General features: G+C 45.2%; 1 protein-coding gene and 1 long non-coding RNA gene across 5 annotated transcripts in view; one reads left to right on the top strand and one right to left on the bottom strand.

Annotated features, from left to right (window-relative positions):
- Positions 1-9,879, bottom strand: part of LOC140469054 (uncharacterized) — a 26,404-nt gene extending 16,525 nt beyond the window's left edge. Inside the window, exons 1-2 of the long non-coding RNA XR_011955936.1 lie at positions 9,418-9,879; positions 4,666-4,790 (exon numbers count right to left, since the gene is read on the bottom strand). This is a non-coding gene — a long non-coding RNA (uncharacterized lncRNA). The remainder of the gene's footprint in view (positions 1-4,665; positions 4,791-9,417) is intronic.
- Positions 1-20,268, top strand: part of skor1b (SKI family transcriptional corepressor 1b) — a 24,988-nt gene extending 4,720 nt beyond the window's left edge. Inside the window, exons 1-10 of one of the 4 annotated variants that reach the window (XM_072565273.1) lie at positions 6,110-6,321; positions 10,784-10,839; positions 11,491-13,240; positions 14,738-14,828; positions 15,451-15,555; positions 16,131-16,202; positions 17,578-17,652; positions 18,155-18,229; positions 18,862-18,927; positions 19,637-20,268. In XM_072565273.1, coding sequence (XP_072421374.1) covers positions 11,501-13,240; positions 14,738-14,828; positions 15,451-15,555; positions 16,131-16,202; positions 17,578-17,652; positions 18,155-18,229; positions 18,862-18,927; positions 19,637-19,734 — 2,322 coding nt within the window. In that variant the 5' untranslated portion in view covers positions 6,110-6,321; positions 10,784-10,839; positions 11,491-11,500 and the 3' untranslated portion in view covers positions 19,735-20,268. Of the gene's footprint in view, positions 1-6,109; positions 6,322-9,635; positions 10,031-10,783; positions 10,840-11,490; positions 13,241-14,737; positions 14,829-15,450; positions 15,556-16,130; positions 16,203-17,577; positions 17,653-18,154; positions 18,230-18,861; positions 18,928-19,636 lie in introns of those variants that run through there. The other 3 variants (XM_072565272.1, XM_072565271.1, XM_072565274.1) reach the window with 3 other exon arrangements.

Here is a 20,268-nt window from a genome sequence, read left to right as displayed (position 1 = left end):
GTGTGTATAGAGGGACGGGGTGTGTGTATAGAGGGACAGGGGTGTGTGTATAGAGGGGCAGGGGTGTGGGTATAGAGGGACAGGAAAGTGTGTATAGAGTGGCAGGTGTGTGGATATAGCAGAGCAGGGGTGTGTGTATAGATGGACATGGGCATGTGTACAGAGGGGCAGGAGTGTATATAGAGGGGCAGGAGTGTGTATTTAGAGGGACGGGGTGTGTGTATAGAGGGACAGGGGTGTGAGTATAGAGGGACAGGGGTGTGTATAGAGGGACGGGGTGTGTGTATAGAGGGGCAGGGGTGTGGGTATAGAGTCACAGGGGTGTGTGTATCAAGAGACAGGGGTGTGGGTATAGAGGGACACGGGTGTGAGTATAGAGGGACATGGGTGTGTATAGAGGGACGGAGTGTGCATATAGAGGGACTGGGGTGTGAGTATAGAGGGACGAGGGTGGGCATTGAGTGGCGGGGTGTGGGTATTGAGGTGCAGGGGTGTGTGTACAGAGGGACAGGAGTGTGTGTATAGAGGGACAGGGGTGTGGGTATTGAGGGACAGGAGTGTGTGTATAGAGGGACAGGGGTGTGGGTATTGAGGGACAGGAGTGTGTGTATTAAGGGGAGGAGTGTGTGTACAGAGGGGCAGGCGTGTGGGTCTCGAGGGACAGGGCTTTGGATGTAAAGGAAAGTGGTATGTGTATAGAGGGACAGGGGTTAAACGTGCTGATAGAACGCTGACGTACCCTTGACAAATGCTAAACAGCTTCTGACACCATCTAATTATGCTTAAAACGCGGCCGATCAAACACGCGCAATTCAACAGTTTACATTTATTTAGTGTCCTAAAGGTAAAATAGACGTCCCAGGCGCTTCAGAGAAACATGATCAGAGGAACTTTGACATTGAGTCAAGAAGGATCCAACATGGTATTTTAGCTTTGCTGCACCTTTTATGCTTTGATAATGGAGCATAGTAAAAACCCAGTGAGACTATGAACTTATAAAACAGCAACCTTCCCCAGAATCACACTAGCCTCCAATTGCACTCTCTTGATCAATGCAAAATTCATAAACAGACGTGCATGGTGTGTGGTAATTACCAACAGCATACTTAGATATTATTTTGTTAATTACCACACTCTGATGACAGGGGAATAGAAAGAACTGGTGGAAATCTCAGTACTATCCGCGGCCTCTATTCTGGGGTCCCGTCTGAGTGAGTGCATTGGTGGAGGGTGCTGTGGTGTGACCTATAAATATTGTAAACGTCTCTAATCCCTCTAGTGCAACTGGTCCCTGATTGGCGCTTTAAGCATTTCATCCAACAGGAAATGGTGCTCTAATGTTCAAGACTGTGTTGACACATAGCAACCAGCTTGCAATTCCTTTACACCCGAATTTTAGCGGACGGTGAGATTGTGGTCAAATCTGGGTGCATTTTAGCAACATCCAGTAATAGACTGGAGTGAGTTTGTAGACGCCCATGAATGTGATGTACTCATTATAGAATGCGATGCCCAGGTCCCTTCTGGCGCAGTGGTAGTGCCCCTACCTCTGAGCCGAGACGTCCGCGTTCAAGGTGCGGAATAATGTCCCTGAACAGTTGTTTAGAAAATGTTTGGAATGTAACACTCATCTTTACTGACAGCTCCTGCCTGCAACACTCTTCTCCGTTGTGACGGGAATACAAACCCAACAATGTGCATGTTCCTGGGGGTCTTGCGAGAGAACCATGCACCACGTATTGCCAAACTGACCTTAACCATTTTTAATACAACTTTGTCTGTACTGAGATGACCCAGGTTGAAACTTTGTCCCTGCAGAAGAAGAATTTGCTGAATCCTTCAATTTCTCGTCCACACTGGTTTATTTCTCCAGTTTTGGAGGGCGAGGGGGCTGCAAGTGTAGGGGTGCGGGTTTAGGCAGCCCTGTTGTAAGGTTTGAGACAAGGCTAGTGCTGTGGGGTTGCGGGATTTTAATGGCCAGCCCTTTCCAGGTTACGAACTGATTCAATTGATCTAACTGAGAATGAGTGGGGGCACTAAAATCATTTGAGGAACGACGCTAAGCTCAGGCACTGTGAACTCAGCTTTGACACATAAACACACACATAGCAAAAGCCACACACAGTCTACAGAGTCGACACACGCACACAGAGACAGCCACACACACACGCGCGCACACAGGCAGCCTCACACACAGACACATGCACACACAGATAAACCACACACACACAGCGGAATCCACATAGGATCACAGAATATTAAAACACAGCACTATTGTGTGAGCATCAGCTCTCTCTGAGAGTCACAGCAAAAGTCATACCGGCAAAATGCAGATTCTCCTACATACGCAGAAATACGTACAAAATTTGAGATTATCTATTTCACACGCAAATATCTGAGAGGCATAACTAGACAAATCTGGGTGAATGAGATTAGCCCAGTCAAGGAAAGTTATCCCTGAACAATGTTCTGAGATTGCATTAATACAGTAATACAGCGCAGAAGAGATCCTTCTGCCCATCGAGCCAGCGTAGACCTATCTGCACTAATCCCACTTTCCAGTGCTTAGCTCATCACCTTGTCTGTTATGATATTTCAAGTGCTCACCCATGTCCTTTCTAAAGGATGCAAGTCACCCCCCCCCCCCCCCACCACCACCACCATCACCACCCCCATCCCGCAGGCTGTGCACTCCAGATTCCCAACATCCTTTGGCTGAATTTTTACTTCCTCAAATCCCCTCTAAACCTCCTCCTCCCTCGTTCTACACTCCTCAACTAAAGGGAACTTGCTGCTTCCTGTCTACCTTGCCCGTGGCTCTCATAACCTTATACGCCAAAGTGAGGACAGGGGGCGTAGTTTTGATTTCAATGACAGTTTCAAATTAAACATTGACTATCAGTCAGAATGCACTCACATCTCCAAACACGCAGAAAGAGATTTGAAAATCCCACAAATAAACGATGGGAAACGATCAGAGAGGTTGGGCGAGATTGGTTTCTTTTCATATACATACCCTTAACAGTCTCAGTTGTAACGGAGTGGACAGCACTCCCATCTCTGGGATAGGCAGTTGTGGATTCAAGCCCTACTCCAGACAATTGAGTAGGCAATCAGGCTTGCATTCCCTGTGCTACACTGTTAAAATTGTAATCTTTTGGAAGAGATATTAAAACCATCTGCTTCTCTGGAAAAGTAAGTAATCCCGTGTCTGTTTTAAAAAGCAGAGTTCGCCCCAGTGTCCTGACCAATATTTATCCCTGGACCAATGTCACTCTGGCCAATATTTCCAATGTGGTTTGTGAGAACTTCCTGTGCGCAAATTGGCTGTCCCCCTTCCAATATCGCAACAGTGCCTATATTTGAAGAGAAAAGTGCTGTCGAAAATTCTCATTTTGCACTCATCAGGACATCTGGCAAGAGTACAGATTTAGGCAAAGCCAAACATTTGGACTGCACAACAGGAGAGTGCTGATTGGTTGGCAAATGACTACCAGGCATTGTATGTGAGCGCATTTGTGAAAAATGTTTCTTTTTCTCTTTGAAAGACTGTCCCTACAGGCATGTACACTCCTCCGATCCACATAGCGTTCCGATTCTCTACAACTTGCACAACTGACACATACACCTGCGACACTCACTAATACCTCTCAGAAATTTTGGTGCTATGATTGAATGCTCACTTTGGAGTACAGAAAACCGGCCTCCTGGTGTTTTATGTCAGCTTTTGTCATTCAAGGAGGGGGCAGACTTTAAAGTAATTCAGACAAAATAAATGTATTTTGGGAAGGACGTTTTTAAAGTTGTCCCATGGGTGGCGCTCTCCATGGTGAGGTGGAGGGGGTGGTAGTAAGGACAATCGTTATGACTTAGCCATGAGGCCTGATCCACCCAGTAACATAAGTTTACTTATATAGCTGCATTCGCAGCCCGCCATTCACCAACATCGGAGCTGATCCGAATATTCAGCCTATACCTTTCACCTCCTTGCTGCTCCTGTGTGGGATAACCCTCCTCATTTACACTGCCTGAAGAATAATACGTGGATTGTAGTGAGCACTGTCCTGCGCATGTCGGGTTGTCTGTTGCATTAGGGACGTTCAGTCCGACCCTGAACTTTTTGGGCGCAAATCCAAGCGGAGATCTCAAACGCCATCATGCGGGAACAGGTGAATAGTTCATTTCGCTGTTCGCACCGTTAAATTATCAGCGTCAGGTTGTGTAACAGTAACGTGTGCTTAATGATTATCCTAAGGGTCAATCTTTATAATAACATATGGAGGTTGGGACATAAATCTAAACAGATAGCGAATACTGTCAGTGTGCGTTTATTAAATATGGTTTAGACACCACAAACGCACAGCTATGAACTATAAGAAGTTCATCAGCTCAGACAGATTCACATCCATTTCTCGTTCAGTTAGAAGCTCTTGTACTTTGACATGGATTTTACAGCAGCGGATCATTGTTCCAAACTGGTGCATGCCATTCGGCCCAAACAGGCTGTTCCGTGATCCTCCCCCGTCCCTTCATCTAATCCCATCTGCACACCCTTCTCGTCCTTTCTCCCGCCTGTACAGGTCCCGCGTTCCTATCAATGCATCAGGCGCTAGTATGAAGACAGATGACAGGTCTTCCTAACGTCAGGAATCTTATGTCACTGACCTGAGGTGACGCTGACTTTGGTATCCGGATTATGTTGACGCTTTTCACTCCGTGGCCAACAGTGACATCCCCGTAACAATAAAATATTTCACCCCATGTTTGGTGTTTGTTGAATTCGATGTTACCTTTAGTGCACAACAGAAAATATTTATATAAGTTGATGTCAGATTCGATTACTGCAAAATGTAATCTTGTAAAAATGCAGTTTCCTACATTACCCAATCACCACACTTCGGAAAGACTTCATCAACTGTAAGACATCTGTATATAGTGAAAGGCGCTATACCAATGCAAGTTTTTTTTCAGATTTTGTTTGAAATGTGCTGTGTTCCTCGGTATCTACCCTCAGGTGCGGATAGATTGATGGATGGTTCGTTTTAGGTGCAGAGTACTTTATCTTTAACTAACTGTAAAGGACGCTAGTAAGATTCTGTGCATTTGTCACATTAACGAGTTGTTATTGCTACAAAATAGAGTAAAAATATCATTAGATGCAGTAAAGCCCCCTCCCACCTTCAGGTTTATGTACGAGCTGTGGGCAGTTATTAAAACGCATTTTGTATTCTTTAATGCCCAGAGTCCCGCTTACAGCTCTACAGTTTCCACAGACAGTATGGCGTCTGAGAGATACATTTTTTTTCTGTTCAAAATACTCGGATACCCGTTTTAATTTCTGAACAATAAGCTTTGCGGTTAGTTCAGAGAGAAAGAAGAAGGGAGTATCGCGTTTGAAGGGGGTGGGGGGGCGCTGTAGTGAAAAGTTAGTCTGCTGTAATCAGCTAGCTTTACAGACATCTGGGCTTCAGTCAGCCAAGTAACTTTGTGTTCGATGTGTGCGCTGTGCAGGAGACGTACAGAGAACACAACCTGTTTGGTATGTGGCTGAAGATCGTTGGAGCTGAGAATTCACTGTTTGAGTGAATGTGCATGTTTGAGCCTGTATTTTTGAGAGATTGTATTTGAGTGAGTGTGTGAATGTTGTGTTTGAGTGTGTGAGTGAGATGTGTTTGAGTATGTGTGTGTTTGAGTAAGGTGTGTTGGAGTGTGTGTGTGCGTTTGAGTGAGTGTTTATGTTTGAATGAGTGTGTGAGTGAGTAAATGTTTGAGTGAGTGATGTTCACAGGTCAAGACCAAGTGTTTTAATAACACGCACCTCAAAAGTAAAAATATCATGATTAAACAAATATGATGAATTACAGGCTAAACAGCTGAGGCCAAATGTATTCTGATATTCCCGGGAATTCCTTTAACAAAAAAAATCAATTGTTAGGTTGCCGCGTTATAAGACAAGTGCATAAGGACTGACAAACAACCGATATTGTAATTAACAAAGACTAATGGACAATTCATTAATGAAATGTTCCTCCCATCTTTGCTGATCTAATGACAGAGACTGCCTTGCTGCACGTTTCTCTCAGCGGCTAGGATAAGCTGCACGCTGGAATAATGTAGCTTTAACGTGAATCCACCTCCAAGCTGTCCACTGAGCGCCCTGGTTTCCAATATGAACTGTACAGAGCTATATCGGAGCCCGTCGAGCGGTCCCACGTATCCCAACAAAACAACTTTGGAGACGAACTTCGCTTGATTTAAGGATTGATGAAAAGAAGTAAAGATCCCCAACTGGCGGAGGCCCAGTGACAGGGATAAGATGAGGTTAGTGACTGCTGAGGCCTCAGACCTGCCGACAGAAACCAATTTCATTCCCAGTGTTTACATGTTGTGAGACTGTGCTCAACAGGGGTCTGGTAAAAACTAATGTTTCCCTACAAATTGATGCACTTGCTTACAGCCGCCTATTTCGAAAGTATCTTGTGTTTTTTTGGCTAAGAAGGGTTTGTGTATATTTAAAGGCCAAAACCCCGAGCGGACTAGAAGCATTAATTTATCCGTCTATATCCCAGAGCGGAACCAGAGACCTTCCAGTAGATGCGTGTGTTTTGGGTTGAAGTCTTAAACAATCAGGTGTAGAACTTTTGCAGTCAACCACGATTCGCTTTATCGGACTGACATTCGCCTAAGGAAAGGGTGATTTCCTTACCCGAGTAGGATTCTAGCTGCAGGGGTAGCAAACCATTGCGGAGTTTGAGCTGAATGCATCTGTGGGAGCGAATGTGTTGCCAAGCCGGTTATAATTAGTGGAAGTCTTCACTTCGAGTAGGGGTGGTTGTGGGGGGGGGGGGGGGGGGGGTGTTGCGGCTGACACATATTTAAATAAATATAGATACCTCTGAACCTTTGATGGCCGCTTGCAGACTATTAAAGATGGATTCGAATACGTGTGAAAATAATATGTTTTCAAAACACAAATAAATTCATCAACTGAAGCTGGTGAAAAGCCAGTGTTTTTTTGGTGCGTTTACGAGGTTTACATAGAACCCGTGCACAGGGTATTCGAAGCTTTTGCAACCTACGAAATCATTGGCCGGAATACTACACTCACTCAGACCTCTGAATAATTAAAAGGTGGCGAATAATTACCGTACAAGATTCTAATTATTGAGGGGGTGGGTGGCGGGGACGTTGTGGCTGTAGAAAGCTGAAACGAAACACAATACTGTCTCAGCTTTACGTCGATGCTCCTTTACTCAATAAATTTTGCATTTGCTTCTGTCCCCTGAGTCGGTATCAAACCTGCGACGTCAGTTAAACCAAATAATAGTTTTGGTTTTTTTTTCCAAAAAGAAAGGGGAGTTAAACGCCGTCTGTTTCACATAGAAACCAGTTTCAGATTTTCTGATTTCTTGATGTCGAGCGGAAAAGGTTCAGCTGCCTTCTGCAGAAATGACAAAACTGCTTTCTCGCTCCTGAAATGCTCCCGTCTCGATGCTGGTGTATAAGATACATATGGCGTGAAAAGCTGCTGCCAACGCTTGCTTTAGTGCAACATGAGTCTGCTTAACAAAAGTCATAGCTCCGGGCAGTTTCATGGACGTTATTAAGTTCTGTTTGATTAGTGTAACTGTTCAAATTTGAATCCAGACAGTATGATTAATTACAGTTTAATTAACGTGTCCATTAAGAGCAATAAACGGCGTCATGTTACAAAAACAAAAAAAGACAACACCTAACGATAGATAGATATTCAGATAGATAGATATTTAGATAGATAATAGATATTTAGATAGATAGATAGATAATGCATTTTACAAAATAATCAATTCAAATCTATAGAGCCTTCGATAAAACGAAAGGAGATTAAATGAGGTTGTTTTACAAACTGATTATCTTTATCTCATGATTTTGCTGCTCCGAGTTATTTTATTGAACTGCAAACGGGAACATGCAATTTTTATCCCCAAGATCACCAAGTTTCATATTCTGATAAATAAATATATATGACCTCCTTTCTTTCTCCGCTCTTCCTCTCTACATAACACCGCGACAATATTCACTCGGTGTTACCTTATAAAATGACTTTGTCTCCACTTCTAGTTAAAAAAAAAATTCACAGTGTGTCCCTGTTTTAAAATAATGTTGCGTTTCACACACACTTTAGAACCCAACAGAAATTGGACCTTTAAACGGGTAATAATTTCTGGAGAATTTATCTAGAAGTCGAGAAGATGATGGTAGACGAGGGTCAGTGATAGCACAATCATGTCCCCAGCAGGGCTAAATGATGGTTATTGATCAGGTTATAAATAGTTAATAGAGCCAGCATTGTGTTACACCACTTACGGCAGAATATTGCACAAATACATCAGAGTGTTTATGTACACAGAACATCAGCCTTTAACACACGTCGCAGTCAGGCTAGTGTTTAAAACCACATAAAAGAAGCGCTGGAACATAATTTTCAACTGAAGAACTAAGTCATATCTTACAGTAATTTTAATTGCATGGCTCCCAATTTCCACTGGGGCAAACAAACTTTAAGCGAGGCGATCCCCTCGTCATAACTTCCCGAGACCGTTTCATGAGCTTGTTTGCCGACAGGGTGACACTGTCCGGTTTAATTCAAACAGAACGGAGCCAGTGTCGGTGCAGCACCAACTCACTGCTCTAAAAGTTTCGCCAAGGGCACCGCTCGAGCGGTGCGCTCCTGGGGCTGATTCTAAAAACCACGTGTGGTCAAAAAAGCACAATCACTACAATCTGGCTTTCAGGTTGGTAACTGTCCCCTTGTAACGTTATTAACAGATACAAGTCGGGCCAATTTCATGGTGTCCATTCTTTAAAGCATCAATTCATGTTCCGCTTTAAACAAAAAGAAATGTGTCCGATCTCCAGTAAAGGTGGGCCTCTCTCCCCCTCTCTCTCGGGTCCTCTCCACTCTTTCCTGGCTTTGTTTAGCATCATCTCGCCCTCCCTCTCTCTCTCACTCTCTTGCTCTTTTCATTCCCGCTCTGCACTATGTTGCCACTTTTCTGTTCTGCCTTTCTTTAATCGCTGTGTTTGTTTAGCGATACTTCAACGCCAGAGAATGTGGAAATTAATATTTTCTTTCAAACTTGGAGATCTTCTAAGAGTCTGTGTTAGTCTGACTCCCAAACCCTTCATTCTAAAACACTCTGAATAAAACTGGGCTCTTGCTTCTACAGTCGTGGGATTTTATTTTGAGTTGTTGAGCTCTGCCACCTCTGTCTGTCTGACGCGAATTCATTGAAATTAACAGAATGAAAATGCAACCAGGCGGTAGATGGCCTGAAGCCTTTGAATGGTGAAATAAACAGGAAGAGAAAAAAAATAGGAAGCAAGCAAAACGCAGCAAAAAAATAAAATCAACTCTCCAATAATACGAGAGCTTACCTCCAAGTGGCGAGTCTCAAAGATTTCACTCTCTATATTTCTCTGTCCCTGGCCTGCAGACGATGTAACTGGATAAAGCAGCGCTTGATTGACGGAAAATAATGATTGACGTTAGCGGGTATCCCGTAGACAAATGGTTAATGTAATTCTGCCGGCGCTAAGTGGGTGTGTCTTCCTATTATTTTAGCTGTGGCTTGATCGATGTAAACCATTCAACTAAGGATCAGCTCCGCTCCCATTCAGCTGCCATGTGGCTGTTCTGTTGCATTAAGGAGATGGGGCAGTTTAGGGACATGGATTCTCAGGACATTCTTTGAGATACTCGACACCTTTTTTTTGTTGCACTGCCTTTAGAGAGACAGAGAATACACAAGGACCGGGGGCAGAGGGATTGCACACTGCGGGACAGGAGTTTCAGAACCCCCGCCCCCTCTCTTCCACCTTCTCCCCCACCTCCCCCCACCCCCCATCCCCCTCCCTCCAGCCTCCAGCAGGATAACGGGGAGCAGGAGCCGTGACTCCGACATCTTCCCTCCTCATGTCTCCCCCGCAACAACTTTTATTTTCTGAAAACTGGAACGCACGATTGTGTCAGATTGAACAGACATAGAGGGTAAAGTTCATTTTCTCTATTTCTCGCTGGATGTGATTGTGTTATTGTGAGTGTAAAGGTGTGTGTGTGTAAGTGGGTGTGAATGTGTGTGTTGTTGTGAGTGTAAATGTGTCTGTGACTGTGAATGGGCTCATGCGTGTGTTATCGTGAGTGTAAAGGTGTGTGTGTGAAAGTGGGTGTGAGTGTGAGTGTGAGTACACGCGTTTCATGACTGCCCCATTCTATCTTCAAGTTATATCGTTCTTGGTGTATTCAGTATAATTGCACTTAATTCTGCGATCCGCTCGGCAAACCCGTTTTATGATTCTACCGTGTCACATTTAAAGTTACTGTATCTTTCAATTTAATCCTTTTAGAACAGCAAAGGGTTTTGGGCCTTTTTCCGTACATTTTTTCAAGTCTTTAGTCAAAAATGTTTTACAGGCAGCAGTGGTGATCTATATTGTAGAAAGTAGTTCTGATTTATCCCCATTCATTGCTCTGATCCGGGCTAACGGTGTGATGTAAATACTAATTGACCGTATCCCATCGTTGTTGTAAAGTCGCTGGAGTACTTAAACGCCGTTGCTTATCTTGTCCGTCTCTCGGTTTTGGATTAAATACCGTGCAGCGGGATGAGACCTCCAAAGGATTACCGGGCGGCGGGAGCGAGCTAAGTTTATTTAAAGCGCGTTTAAAACAAAAAGAGCCTTGGTCGAGACATTGCGATTGTCTGTTCGGCTGAAAATCGCGTTTCTTTTCTCTGCATCACAGAATAATCTGTCCCTCAACACTGAGCTTCATCTTGAAACCGAAGTGACGCAGAGCAGGTAGGAATTAACAATAAACTAAATGAAGATTCTGAAATGACAGCCCCTGGTCGCTGTGTTGGTCAACACACCAGGTTTTGGAAAGGACACTGAATTTTTTAAAAAATATATATATAATGGGATATTAAACCCAGTGTGGCGCCAGCTTCAGCAACTGTGCCAACTGTTTCCCTGAAAAAAATATTACCACGTTCCACTTTTAATCTGGAAACCGATCTTCTTGGCAGAAGGAGTAACTTGTACCTGAGTCCAGATCTCTGAAATTCCTCCGAAAATTTCCACCAAATAATATTGTCTCGTTGTGAAAACGCTGAACATTTAGAAATTATTCCTCCCCGTTAATTGGGAAAAGAAACAATGCATTCGAAAATTCTGATTGGGACCTAAATTTTTAATAAATAGATATTTATTCCCGAGACTGGGGTGTTGGAGATATTTATAAGTGGGGAATCTCGTTATTTTAGATCGGAAATATTTCTCTCAATTACCCCAGAGGATGATGAATTGTTGTAATTATCGTTTCCAAATGATTAGCGCAATTTCCCGTTTAACCGGGTTGTGTAAAATGACGAGTCGTTTTGCATTTCTGCTTTGGGAAAAAAGAATATATATTCGATATAGAATTGTTGTTTTCTGCTGATTTCTCGACAGAAGCTCCGGCATGGAGAAGATTTCTACTCAGCTGGGAGTAATAAACGACGCCGCTTCTACACCGAACTCCAAGCAGGAATTGCAACCTTATAGCCAGAGAGAGCAGACGGCCTCCAGCAACCTGAAAACCAATACCATCGGGGAAGCCGTTCTGTACGGTCTGCCCATCGTCTCCTTGGTGATTGACGGGCAGGAGAGGCTGTGCCTGGCCCAGATCTCCAACACCCTGCTGAAAAACTACAGCTACAACGAGATCCACAACCGCAGAGTGGCCTTGGGTATCACCTGTGTCCAGTGCACCCCAGTCCAGCTGGAAATCCTGCGCAGAGCCGGGGCGATGCCTATCTCGTCCCGGAGATGTGGCATGATCACCAAAAGAGAGGCGGAGAGGCTCTGTAAGTCTTTCCTGGGCGAGCACACGCCCCCGAAACTGCCCGAGAACTTTGCCTTCGATGTGTCTCACGAGTGCGCTTGGGGTTGTCGTGGTAACTTCATCCCTGCCAGGTACAACAGCTCTCGGGCCAAGTGCATCAAGTGCAGCTATTGTAATATGTACTTTTCCCCAAATAAATTCATCTTCCATTCTCACAGAGTCCCGGACACTAAATACACACAGCCCGACGCCGCAAACTTCAACTCTTGGCGGAGACACCTCAAACTTTCAGACAAGGTTCCCTCAGAGTACCTGGCCCACGCTTGGGAAGATGTTAAGGCGATGTTCAATGGAGGCAGCCGCAAGAGAACCCTCCCGAACCACGGCTCCGGCTCCTCGGCCTCCCTGAAAGCTCCCGGGGCCAGCTCGCTACCCCCCCGGGGCTCGGACATCCCGCACAAGGCGCTGAGGTGTGAGGATGAGGGGCGCGGCATGAGCTTGGCCAACAATGTCCGGAGCTACCCGGTCATCCCGGTGCCCAGCAAAAGCTTCGGCATGTTGCAGAAAATGCCGCCGCCCATCTTCCCGCATCCGTACGGCTTCCCCACCTTCGGGCTGTGTCAGAAAAAGGACGACGCCAGCGTGGTGGGGGACAAGACTCAGGGGGGCTTGCCCAGTATGTTCTGGTCTAGCGCCAAGGACACGGTCTACCCGTCTTTCCCCATGTTCTGGCCGGCCGCTGGCACCCTGCCCGTTCCCCCGTATCCACAGAGCCAACCCAAGGTGTCAGAGACCCCCAATGGGCGGCAGAACGAGATGGATGTGTCCGAGCAAAGTGACCGGAGCAGTAACACTCCCAAGGACAGCCTGGCCGACAGTGAGAGGTGCTCCAGTACCCACTCCCGGAATGAGGAGGACCCCCGCTCCGGGGATGAGGCGCGCTCGGTCGAAGGCATCTCCCTGACGCCTCGGAAACTCAACTACATCTCGGCGTTCCGGCCAGTGGTGAAGGACGCGGAGAGCATCGCCAAACTTTACGGGAACCGGGAGGTTTATAACGGAGCCCGACCCGGCTATGGGTCACCGGACTTCATGAGTGACACCTCCAGTTACAGGTCCGTGTCTCCCGAGGTGGACAGCGACGGGGAAGAGCCTGAGGTCGATGTCGAGTCCAATAGATGTCCGGAGGATGAGGCCTCTCCACCGCTGGTGGACACCGTCCCAGAGACTGAGCTCGTCCCAGACAGAGAGGTCCCTGCTCCCCCTGAATCCACACAGGACATCTCCACCAGGGAGAGCCGAGGAAGCCCTTTTGGTGTTCAAGGCTCCGAGAAAGTCAGAGAGGGCGAGGCTTCTGGGGAGCAGAAAGGCCACGAGGTAACGTGTACCTTCACCACTCACCCTCCCCCGCGTCCCTCCCTCACACCCTCACCCTCATTCCGTCCCTCCCTCACACCCTACTCCCTCCCTTCCTCACCTCCCACTCAGTCCCTCCCCCACCACCACTCCCTCCCTCACACTTCACCTCTCCCTCCCTCCCTCATACCTCCACTACCTCCTTCCTTAAACCCCCAAACGCCCTCCCCCCCTACTCCCTCCCTCCCTCACACCCCCACTCCCTCCTTCCCTCACACCCCCACTCCCTCCCTCCATCACACCCCTACTCCCTCCCTCCCTCACACCCCCACTCCCTTCTTCCCTCACACCCCCACTCCCTTCTTCCCTCACACCCCCACTCCCTCCCTCCATCACACCCCACTCCCTCCCTCCATCACACCCCACTCCATCCCTCCATCACACCCCTACTCCCTCCCTCCCTCACACCCCCACTCCCTTCTTCCCTCACACCCCCACTCCCTTCTTCCCTCACACCCCCACTCCCTCCCTCCATCACACCCCACTCCATCCCTCCATCACACCCCCACTCCCTCCCTCCAACACACCCCCACTCCCTCCCTCACACTCCCACTCCCTCCCTCCATCACACCCACTCCATCCCTCCAACACACCCCCACTCCCTCCCTCACACCCCCACTCCCTCCCTCACACCCCCACTCCCTCCCTCACATCCCCACTCCCTTCCTGCATCACACCCCCATTCTCTCCCACCCCCACACCCCAACCCCCTCTCTCCCTCACACCCTCACCTCCTCCGTCCATCATCCCCACTCCCTCCCTCCCATCACCTCTCTCCCTCACACCTCCCCCCCCCCCCATAAACAAAAATCCCCCTCCTGACCCTGCCACTGAGAAAGTTTGCACCAGATGTCATAGATACTTTGCTCAGTCTGGCCGGAGGGAAACCTGGCCAATCTGCAGAAAGAGATGGCAAAAATGAAACGCTATGTTTGGAATATTTTAGCAATTTTAAACTGAGGCCGCCTCAAAAAGAATCACCAAAGAGGATGTTGGCACATGGCGTATCTACAATGACACCTGAAAATTAGCATCCAGCCACATTTAAATAAAAGTAATTAAGCAAATTATCAGAATCTATTTGATGCTGTGAAATTAGACGGGAGCTGTATGAGAGTCTGGAAGCTTGTCGTACTCAGCCGCAATTTCATCTCAATCATTTCATTTCAAGTATCCGTAATTGCATGTAATAGAACAAATGCACAGAAACAGAGATCTGTACCACTTCGAGGTTTGTAGAAGACCGATTTTAAATATCAAGGAGGTTTATCGGGGGTGGGCGGGGGGGGGGGGGGGGGGAGAGGAATGCTTTATGTTCAAAGAGATGGAAACAAGTGGGGGTTTCTCCTGTTATATAAATGAGAGACATTCGCGTGGAATGGGGAGGCTCACTTTAAGGGATTTTGTCTTTGCAGGAAACCGTGACTACAGTTCGCTTGTTTCTTCCTCTGTTTGCAGGTGTTTCCACACGATCGGGAGGGTCACTTGAACAGTGTGAAAAATGCTTGCAACGCGACTCCAGCGCCCATTTACACAGAGCCTGCAGCTGGTAAACCGCCCCCTCTCTCAGTTACCCATTCCCCACCCCAACCCCCAACAGAAATGTTAAACTTTCCTGTTAATTTGAAGTTAGTCATCCATAAACCGATGTAAAACAACAAGAATGATACGAACATAAAGAAAATAAGGCGGGCGGGGGGGGGGGGGGGCGTAATTTCTTGGGTCGGAGCTAACTCTGGGCGTTTTCGGGTTTAAGGCTGGTCACTTCCGGAAAGTGGAAGCGCATTGACGAGGAACTTTCAAAGGGGAAGTGGATACCTGCTTAAAGAGAGAGTCTTTGCAGGGCTGTGGAGGTGGATCAGTGAAGTCGGACTAAATTGGGTTAGCTTCGAGAGCTGGTCCAAACCCGATAGGACGAATGACCTCATTCTGTTCTGTCAGATTTTTATTTGCTATTGACTGAATGAAACAATCGACATTTTAAGTTATTTGTTGTGGTTAATATTGAATAACCAAGACAGCGCGGTGCTGCAGACTACGTTACAGAGCAGTCACCTGCTAACTATAGACAACCACAGCGGCTGCTCCTCTGGCCTAGCGGGTATCAAGGGCTGTAATTAGCTGATGAAGTCGGTTTCTCACACTGAAACTCGGTTTGTTGTGTTTCCAAGAGCAAGACCAGGAGACCCAGAGCACAGCGGAGGACCCCGAGCCTAGAAAATCCTATCAGCAGCAAGGCGGCGTTTCCCAAGAGACCTCAGCAAATTCTGAGCGGGGTGAGCACTTTCTGTTTGGGGATCAACAATCATTAAAGAAAGGACAAAAGTTGTCTCAAGTCAGAGCAAGTTAGATGTTTCCATTTTTTAAACAAACGTTTATTTTTACTTGTTTCAAAAGTGTAAACAAATTATCAAGATATTAACATTGGCGAGCAAGTCAACTCTTAGGGTGCACATTGAGTACACAACGACACTGAATATATCAGCCATACTTGACATAATCTGCATATTCACTGCAATGTCCCGTATGCAGGCAAATTATTTACCATTTTTTGGGAACTGGCAAGGTGTAGTAGAGGGGGATATTGGTGCTGTATATTTTCTTGATTTGGGTCGTTTTAGTTTTCAAATTCCTTAGAGGCGTCTAGCCAACTGTTCCTTGTTAAAGGATGTAACCCGATCCACATTCACCTACCTCGCAAGCTTAACGTTTCCAACCACACACAGCATCCCGCTGTCACCACTGAAACATTCCCAGAAACTCTTACACAACAAGGCTCTGAGGCAATGTCAGAATGAGCAGATCTTCCGGCTGGTTGGACCTGACGAGGCTTGTCTGTGTTTATGTTCAGGCGAAGATGGCATTAGACTGGAAACCCCGAGAACCCAACTGGTCGAAAAAGACATTGAGAACATGGGGAAAGGTCTGGATTCTGACTTTCTACAAATATTAGAGAAACCGAAGGCTCGGGTAGATGGTACCTTGACATTCCATTAATTTACACTCATCGAAAAAGTCCCATTTGCTGCGACAAAATGTCAATTATTGAAAATCAGGATTTTTTTTTGAAAAGCGCGTTTATTGTTGTGAACTATTTCGCTCCTTTACCCTTTTCTGTCGAACAATTTTGAATGTAACTGACCTTTGAAGTTGGGATTTGAGTTTAAGGAAAGGTCGACTTTAAAGTATTTGGTTAAACCCCTCCTGGGGCCGATATACAATGAATCAAGAGACGAGACTGGATATACAGATTTGTTCCATTTATCGAGTTGCATTTAGTTTGACAGTATATTTTATTTTTCATGTAAATGTGAAATGATTAATGTACCCCTGGCTCATCTTCGCGAGAGTCACAATCTCAAATCCTCAGTGTGTTTTTAACATTTTTCTCTGACGGCGATTGATTTTCCAATTATTATAAGAGTTGAGTGAGGAGCAGGTACTTTGGCTGATAACTAGTGAATTACATATAAACGATGTTAACCTGCTGATTGCAATCGCATTCCTGAAGAAGGGCTTATGCTCCTCTGATGCTGCCTGACCTGCTGTGTTTTTCCAGCACCACATTTTTCAACTCTGGTACTCCAGCATCTGCAGTCCTCACTTTCTCCTGGTGATTGCAATGACCTGACCCGGTCACTTGTCAATTCACATTGGTGTTCGGGTTTGCAAGTTGCTGCTGCCACATTTTTTGTTCCATCTCTCTCGAGTTTGTGGTTCAAGCAGGCTGAAATGTAATTAAGCATCATTAATGCGGCTGTGCGCACCCTGGATGGATTGAGAGTTGTCGCTTTTGTAATAGTTGGCGAACGATGGTGACGGTGTGGGGCGCTCACTGCGAAGAAAAGCTGCAGTAGACCCTGAGGTTAGAGGGAATGGTGAGATGTTGGCACTGGTCAATCAGTAAGGCGGTTCGTGAAAATACCAGCAGGTAGTGTGGCTGATCAAACACAAGAGTCTTGTTTTAAGGTTCATGCCTAGGTATAGCGCGTTGAAAGCGCTCAACTGAAGTGAAACTTCATTCTGAATGAAAACTGATAACTATTCGGCTGTCCTGCAAGGTGAACATCTTGTGTACCAGATTGAAAAACACTTTTCCTTTTAATGGCACATGCAATGGCCATTCACACAATCTTATGGCAGGTCTCTGTATAAATTTGGGAGTAGTTTTCTATATAAACCCTTACAGTAGGTTTCTTTATAAATCCTTAGAGTAAGTTCCTATATAAAGCTGAATGCAGATTTCTATATAAATCTGGAAGCAAGTTAAGAGCCCACACTCTCTATTCATATTTCAGAAGAGTTACAAAAACTACTTTTGGAACAGATGGAGCTCAGGAAGAAGTTAGAACGGGAATTTCAGAGTCTAAAAGGTATGTCACACTCTCATGGTGGGGGAGTGGTGGTGAAGGGGGTACATCATGACACATGAACGTCAACTGTTTGCTTCAGATAGTGGTAACAGGAATCAATACCCCTCCCAAACCCTTATGGATAGACACCTTATTATTTCAACTTACTAACAAATTCCTTGTCCTGTAGAAAAACAGTTGTGGGTAATAATGTCTTTAATAACCACATGCTTGCAGAGAAAGTGACCTAAACGCAATTAGACTACAAACGCAGTTCCAGCCTCAATACTTTCTATAGTTCTATTAAGTTTATACAGAGACCAAAAATTAGGACAGTATTTGGGTGACAAAGGAGGGAATTGGTGATAGTTGCAACTACATGAGCGGGAAGAGATAATATTCATTAATTGGGATTAAACCCAATAGACAAGGGGAGTGAATCTTTTGAAATAAATCTATTCTAGCTGGAACAAAAAAGTGTGTCGATAAATATTCACTTGAAATCTGCCCTACTTTTCTACAGACAGTTTTCAGGATCAAATGAAGAGGGAATTGGCCTACAGAGAGGAAATGGTTCAGCAACTCCAAATCGTTAGAGGTAAAATGCAATCACGTGTCAGTGTTTATAGGAATGAAGTGAACAGTCTCCAGTAAGCATTTCATTGAGTGCATTAAGACCATTTATAGTTAAATTATTTTTCAATAATTCCAATTGTAATAGCACTGACCTTTTCCTGTGTTACCGTCGAACGTGCCCTTGCCTTTCAGTACAGGCTGATTAGCCTCTGCATGTGAATCCTATGTACAAACGGCTGGAAGGCATCATTACAAATAAATGATTGAATTTTTCTTCCAATGCAATTTTCATGGTGTCTAAATTAAAAATCGAGGCGTAAAATTACCTGTGAAGTAGTGCCTAACTTTGGTTTAATTTTCAACTGGTTTTCAGCTTGCCTTCCAGCATAATCCACCCCTTTGGCCGTAACTTGGATTTTTCTGTGATTTTTCTCTGTTCACCTAGAACTGATTCGAGTTTGCAAGGTAGACGAGTGAGACAGACATACACATACACACACACACACACACACAGATAGACAGAGAGAGAGAGAGAGCAAGGAAATGCATACAAGCTGTTTTATTTAAATTGAGACTTGCTGAAGTTCTCTTAGGTTTTTTTTCAAGCGTCTCTCTGCTGCTTTTCTCAGTGATGGCCTCATTTGCTTTTGACAGACACGCTCTGCAATGAGCTGGATCAAGAGAGAAAGGCGCGTTACGCCATCCAACAAAAGCTGAAAGGTAATGATTTCATCGCCATGTTCTGAATGACACCGTCCATATACAAGGAGGTGACAATAGATCAGAGCACAATTCTTAGCCGAGCGGAAAAGGGTCTCAGGTGGACTCGGGAATGAGGAGCTGGGAGAAAGAATTGAGGGGGGGGGAAAGCGATATTAAAGGAAAGAATGGATAATGCAAAGGAACCTGATGAGAAAAGAAACGAGTTAAATAAAAGACGAATATGGTAAAAAGCAGATAGAATACAGAATGAAGGCTAAGAGCTGATCAGTTTTAGGTGGGAAATTATTGAAAAGAAAGGAAGACAGAATTTAATCATTATAACCTTTTTTTGGTGGGTGAGATCAAGAGAATATGTTTTATCGTAGCGACTTGTGATCTGGAGTGCGCTAGCTAAATAGCAATGGAAGCTGGTCTAATAATAACTTTCAAAGGGGATTTAGACAAACAATTGAACAGGAGAGCAGAGTCTGGGGAAAGGTTAGGGAGTGGGACTAATTGGAGAGTTCTTTCAAGAAGTGGGCACAGATGGGGTGGGTCCAACGGCTGCTGCTCTGTAATATTCGTGGTTTTAAAATAACATTTAATAACATCATAAATATTGATTAAGTGCGCGCATCGAGTCAATGCCGATGAGAACGATATCGCAGAATCAGATTTTCAATCTTCTAATCAACCCTCTGTTACATTCCCAACTCTCTGCACCCAGAAGCACACGACGCCCTCCACCATTTCTCGTGTAAGATGCTGACCCCTCGACATTGCACTGGCAACTGTTCCTTCAAACCTCCGCTGCTCCCGCAGTGACACACCAGCCCGTTTACACAACACAAAGTGACGCTCTAAATGATCCTTAGGACTGTAAATAATAATTTAAAATAAAAGGTTTTTAACAAGAGGCGCAAACCCGTGCATAGGGGAAGCCAAACCACTAACAACCAGGAGGGGCCCGTGAGCCAGCAGGAGATTGTGAATATAAATGCAAGGACTAAAGAGCACGAAATTTTGTATATGAAAAGTGAATAGATGACCTCAGGGTCACTGTTACAGACCTACCTGTCTGAATTAATGTCCACTTATTTAAAAATATTGTTGATAAGAAATAAGTGGTTATGTGCAATTTATCTTTCTGTAATGTGATTTCGTTCGTACAGTATTTAATGGTTGTAACTTATTGATTTATTTATTATTTATTTGCCTTTCTCAGTCCGAAAATCTAATGGGGAACAAAATTACCTTTGTATATTATCGATGTTATTAAAAGAGCACTTTAAGAGGTAATTCAGTGTGTAAAAGATTCCGTTTGGAAATCTGTTAAAGTGATTTTGTTCTTAAAATAAA

The sequence above is a fragment of the Chiloscyllium punctatum genome, chromosome 48 (assembly GCF_047496795.1).
Source record: "Chiloscyllium punctatum isolate Juve2018m chromosome 48, sChiPun1.3, whole genome shotgun sequence".
In the NCBI taxonomy this organism is placed as follows: Eukaryota; Metazoa; Chordata; class Chondrichthyes; order Orectolobiformes; family Hemiscylliidae; genus Chiloscyllium; species Chiloscyllium punctatum.
Note: the sequence above shows the minus strand (reverse complement) of the source record. Positions and strands in the feature narration are given on the sequence as shown.